The sequence below is a fragment of the Octopus bimaculoides genome, chromosome 29 (assembly GCF_001194135.2).
Source record: "Octopus bimaculoides isolate UCB-OBI-ISO-001 chromosome 29, ASM119413v2, whole genome shotgun sequence".
NCBI classification, from domain to species: domain Eukaryota; kingdom Metazoa; phylum Mollusca; class Cephalopoda; order Octopoda; family Octopodidae; genus Octopus; species Octopus bimaculoides.
Genome location: NC_069009.1, coordinates 3,179,706 through 3,185,123, shown reverse-complemented (window position 1 = coordinate 3,185,123; position 5,418 = coordinate 3,179,706). Strand labels below are relative to the sequence as shown.

The 5,418-nt window shown below is 41.0% G+C and overlaps 1 protein-coding gene across 1 annotated transcript in view; it reads right to left on the bottom strand.

The window, feature by feature from the left end:
- The window catches only part of LOC106871537 (uncharacterized), a 28,151-nt gene that overhangs the window by 14,507 nt on the left and 8,226 nt on the right, over positions 1 to 5,418 (bottom strand). Inside the window, exons 5-9 of the mRNA XM_052977839.1 lie at positions 5,081 to 5,227; positions 3,983 to 4,164; positions 3,244 to 3,379; positions 2,567 to 2,715; positions 1,397 to 1,505 (exon numbers count right to left, since the gene is read on the bottom strand). Coding sequence (XP_052833799.1) covers positions 1,397 to 1,505; positions 2,567 to 2,715; positions 3,244 to 3,379; positions 3,983 to 4,164; positions 5,081 to 5,227 — 723 coding nt within the window. The remainder of the gene's footprint in view (positions 1 to 1,396; positions 1,506 to 2,566; positions 2,716 to 3,243; positions 3,380 to 3,982; positions 4,165 to 5,080; positions 5,228 to 5,418) is intronic.

Here is a 5,418-nt window from a genome sequence, read left to right as displayed (position 1 = left end):
CCAAATTTGCTTTTAGAAGCGTTGAGATGTCTTAGAAAGTTAAAGAAGTGATTTTAAATTCTCAATCGCAGAATAATGCTAATAATATAGCCTGAACAGGATAAACTACCCCTATTTTGCAGAAAAAAGTGTAGGTGGCTAGCTGTAGACTCGAACTCACATCCCTGTGATTACGCGTCACGATGCTCTGACCGATTGAGCTAAACTACCCACTACAAATTCCTCTGCAAATTTAAGATGTACAGAAATCTCGCTTTATGAGACGCTCTCATATGTTAAATTCAAATTACGACAAACGTAAATAAACAAACGAAGTTTGCTTTTAGAAGCGTTGAGATGTTTTAGAAAGTTAAAGAAGTGATTTTTAAATTCTCAATCGCAGGATAATGCTAATAATATAGACTGAACAGGATAAGCTGCCCCTATTTTGCAGAAAAAAATGTTGGTGGCCAGCTATGAGACTCATGGCTGGCCGCCTACACTTTTTTCTGCAAAATAGGGGTAGTTTATCCTCTTCAAGCTACATCTTATAACATTTGAAGAAGGGAGGCAGTGAGCTGGCAGAATCGTTAGCACGCCGGGCAAAATGCTTAGAGGTATTTTGTCTGCTGTTACGTTCTGAGTTCAAATTCCTCCGCAGTCGACTTTGCCTTTTATCCTTTCAGGGTCAATAAATTAAGTAACAGTTGCGTACTGGCCCCCCCACCACTCCCCATAAATTTCGGGCCTTGTGACTAGAGCAGAAAGGAATATTGGAAGAAGGGTAATTTTTTGTGGGATGCATCTCTGTTGCTGTCTCTTCATTCATGCTTAAGACTGATGTGTTAGGGCAGCAACTTCCCTCGCTATTTCAGAACCGCTTACACTAGTAATGGAGGAAGAAAGGGGAATTAAACCATAATTTATGGGTCTCTACTTTAGAATAAAAAGAAGAAAAGCATAAAATTCATATACAGTTCTTAATTTAATTGTACCCAACAACTGTTTCGCTCACAATAAATATTATTAATTCAGAGGTGTACTTGCTTGACAAGTGAATTCATTTCAGACCAAGCATCGAAGCTAAAGCAATTACAATGTGGGAAACATATTTAGCTATTCAAAAACTCACATAAATATTATTTGGGGGTCAAAATTATCCTTGAATTCATATTTAACAGATTTATGTATACTTGAACATAAGAAAACCTTCCACTGTGGAAATAGTCCTATGAATAATTAATGGTCTATTGGCCTATGAATAATTAATGCATTTATATTAATTATTTATCAATTATTAATTATTAGCTGCAATAGCTATGAGGTTAAGAAGTTTGTCTGCCTATACACATGTACCCCGGCAGGGGGACAAACAAATGCAAAAGTATGTTTTATGAAATATTTTGAAGGTACTCACTTTTGGGGGGGATACAGCGCTCCCCTCTGTACCCACATGGGGGTTCATCAAGGGGAGGTGCCTTCCCATCAGGCCACATTATTTTCTCGCCCTCATACAGGTGGAATGTCTATGGAGAGAGAGAGAGAATGAGAGTTTAGTAGATGTAGTTTTGTTGTTGTTACTGTTTAACCCCAGGTCTATTCTGATCCAGTATGTGCAGGAATGGCAGTGTAGCACAAAGCTTGCTCCCAAACTACATGGTTCTGGGTTCAATTCCACTGCATGGCACCTTGGGCAAATGTCTTCTATTATAGCCTTGGACTGACCAAAGCCTTGTGAGTGGATTTGGTAGATGGAAACTGAAAGAAGCCCATTCTGTATACCTATATCTATATCTATATGAATGTATGTATGCCATTATTCAATTTTACTTCTAGATTTCTTGCCAATAGAGAAAGAGCTGGTTTCTAACCTAGACCCATGGCTTCTTCATTGGAATTTCAATATCAACAGCAGGGTAGTTTTTTATGTATGTATGTAAACACACACATATTGTAGTCATGGCCGATGCCAGTGTTTCATAACTGGCACGTAAAAAAGAGTATATATATACTCTTTTTTACTCTTTTACTTGTTTCACCTGGGGAAGCTGCTGACCTCCCCTGTTCGAAGGTTATAATGGACACAGATTCGTGTGTCACATAGCTAGCTAGAGGCGATGGCTTCTTGTAGCTAATCCGCGGCAGCATTCGTCCTATATTTGGAACTGCCATGTTGGCTTGGCGATAATTTATTAATTTCCAGTACCGCTGCCATAGTCTCCTTTAGAGAAACTTAGAAATATTAATATCTCTATTATATATATATATATATATATATATATATATATACATACATATACCCACACCCACCCACACAAACACACACACATACTTACACATCACAGTAAATCAGAAGAACTGAAATAAATGCAAAAATAAAGTTTTTCTGTGGATTAAGCAAAAATGTAAATACTAAGAGGCAGGGAGTGCCCTGAAAGACTGTTTCATGGCTTGTTACCTGCTCCTCAGAACGGTCATACCCATTTTCCTCCTTTAATCAATAAATCAGCTGATTAGAAATAGTGCAAATGCATACCAAGCAAAAATGAGAGATGGGTGTCAGTTGAGAAAGGATTTGCTTACTTACCGGATGGCCCGTGAGATTTTCACTTAGCAGGAAAACCCCGACAGGATACAATCCCCAGCCCTTGCTTTTCGTGTAACGCCTTGCCACCAGTGAAAAGTTACCTTCTACATCACCATCAGAGTTTATACGAAAGAATAGGCCACTGGCACCTGTGAAATGAATGAGATACAAATATGGAAATACGATGGAGATGTTGGGATTTATATAAAGTAGTTACATCAGGCACAGGGGTGGCTGTGTGGTAAGTAGCTTGCTTACGAACCACATAGTTCTGGGTTCAGTCCCACTGCATAGCACCTTGTGCAAGTGTCTTCTGCTATAGCCTCGGGCTGACCAAAGCCTTGTGAGTGGATTTGGTAGACGGAAACTGAAAGAAGCCCAGGGGTGGCTGTGTGGTAAGTAGCTTGCTTACGAACCACATAGTTCTGGGTTCAGTCCCACTGCATAGCACCTTGTGCAAGTGTCTTCTGCTATAGCCTCGGGCTGACCAAAGCCTTGTGAGTGGATTTGGTAGACGGAAACTGAAAGAAGCCCGTCGTATATATGTATATGTATATATATATATGTGTGTTTGTGTGTCTGTGTTTGTCCCCCCAACATCGTTTGATAATCGATACTGGTGTGTTTACATCCCTGTAACTTAGCGGCTTGGCAAAAGAGTGGTGGTGGGGTCTTACTTTTGAATGTCCTTTTCTGAATCCTGTTGAAGATCTCCTGCCCGTTGTCCACCGCTTGACCCTCCTTCCAGGCCAGGTGGGCTGCGTCTGCATACAGTTTCACTGCATCGTACAGGTATGCTGCTTCGGGTCGTAACTGCAGACCGGAAAAGGAAAAACAAAATGGCAATGTGTGAAAGTGAAAACAGACTTCAAGAAAAAACACTTTCACTATTTAGCAATATAGTTATTATTTTGAGTTGTTTGTTTGCATATGTGTGTGTGCGTGTGTGTGCGTGTGTGTGTGTGTGTGTGTGTGTGTGTTTCAGCAAAGAGAAAATGCAACACAGACTTTTAAAAAAGGCTTTCACTATAGTGTGAGTAGTTGTTGTCGAGAGAATGTGTATGTATGTGAAAGGTAGACAGATAGGTAGTGTTGTCACTATAGTAAGTACTGAGACTTTCCCTAATATAACAGTGTACTATTAAAACAAGGCACATGCGTGATCAACAAATATTTTTACCAGTAGCATAGGGATGAGAATGATGATGGTGATGATGATGCTGGTGGTGGTGAGGCTGATGATAATGATGATGATGATGATGATTTTGATCATGATGACGACAATGACGACGACGATGACAATGATGATGATGATGATGGCGGTGGTATTGGTGGTGGTGGTGGTGGTAGTGATGATGATGATGTTCATGATGATGTCAAACAATGATGGCAGTGGTGATATGATTGAATACTTACGATCTTATTTATATTGATCGCATCGTAGGGGTTGTGGTGGTTGAAAGGCGGCAGCTGAAGGTAGCGGTTCACTTGCTCAGTGAACTGGGTATATTCAGGGTACATAGGGCTCGAGTGGATCACCCCTATGTAATATTTGAATGCCACGGCGATAAGATCAAGGTTTTGGAACACAAACGTACCTGAGAAAAAAAACCCAGTAAAACAGTAAAATATGAAGAATACAGAGGGTAGCGGGAAGAGGTGGGTAGCGGGAAGAGGTGGGTAACTGGTTGTAGGGGTGCATGGGTAGGTGTGCAGCTGTGTGTGTATATGTGTGTTTGTATGTTTGTATGTGTGCATGTGTCTATGTATATGTGTGCGTATATGTGCATGTATGTGTGTGTATGTGTGTCTGTTTGTGTATGTGTGTGTACGTGTGTGTATGTGTGTGTATGTGTGTGTGTGTATGTGTTTGTGTATGTGTTTCTATGTGTGTGTATATGTGTGTGTATGTGTTTGGATGTGTGTGTATATGTGTATGTATGTATGTGTATGTGTGTCTAAGTGTCATGTCTCTCAGTGCATTATTAATGCATAGAACAGATACGACGCTTAGACAAATCACGGATGCCACGCACATAGGAATATAGACAGACTGAGCTTCAACAGAAAACACAAATAGAATAATAACACCCACCACCACACAATGCAACACGATGACAAAAGACAGAAAAAAACAGGCACAGATACAAACGGTATAATACACGCACAAAAGACAAACATGCACATACTTACGATGAAATATAAGAAATAGAGAAAAATAAGTAAACAAACGAAAAAATCTATCTATATAAACAGCACGGATACAAATAATATAGTAAGCAATCCCATACACACACACACAGACTCACATAGATACATACATCACAAGGTACAGCAGGCGGGGAGGCACACTAGCGTAGCTAGAGCATGTGCCGCCCCTTACATTTGCCACCCCCGTACCCCACAAAAGGACACATATTGCCTACAGCAGACCCAAAAGTGGTGCCCCTTTAAAGGTGCCACCCCTAGCGCCTCCCCCCTACCTACGCCAGTGGGGAGGTACCATATACTTACCCGCAAGGTACTTGGCTGGGTTGCTGTAATCATAATAATCCAAATAGACGCCAACAACGAAATACTCTCCACTGTCCAGCAATCCTCTCTCGTACAGGTTCGACATCAGGCCAACAAAGTCGTACGACTGGCCCAGCATCACATAGACTGAAATGGTAACAGTAGCAGTAACAACAGCAGCAGTAGTAGTAGTAGTAGTAGTAGTAGTAGTAATGTTGTTGTTGCTGGTGGTGGTGATGGTGGAAGTAGTAGTAGTAGTAGTAGTAGTGGTGGTGATGGTAGTGGTGGTGGTAGTAGTAGTGGTGGTGGTGGTGGTGGTGGTGGTGATGGTGGAAGTA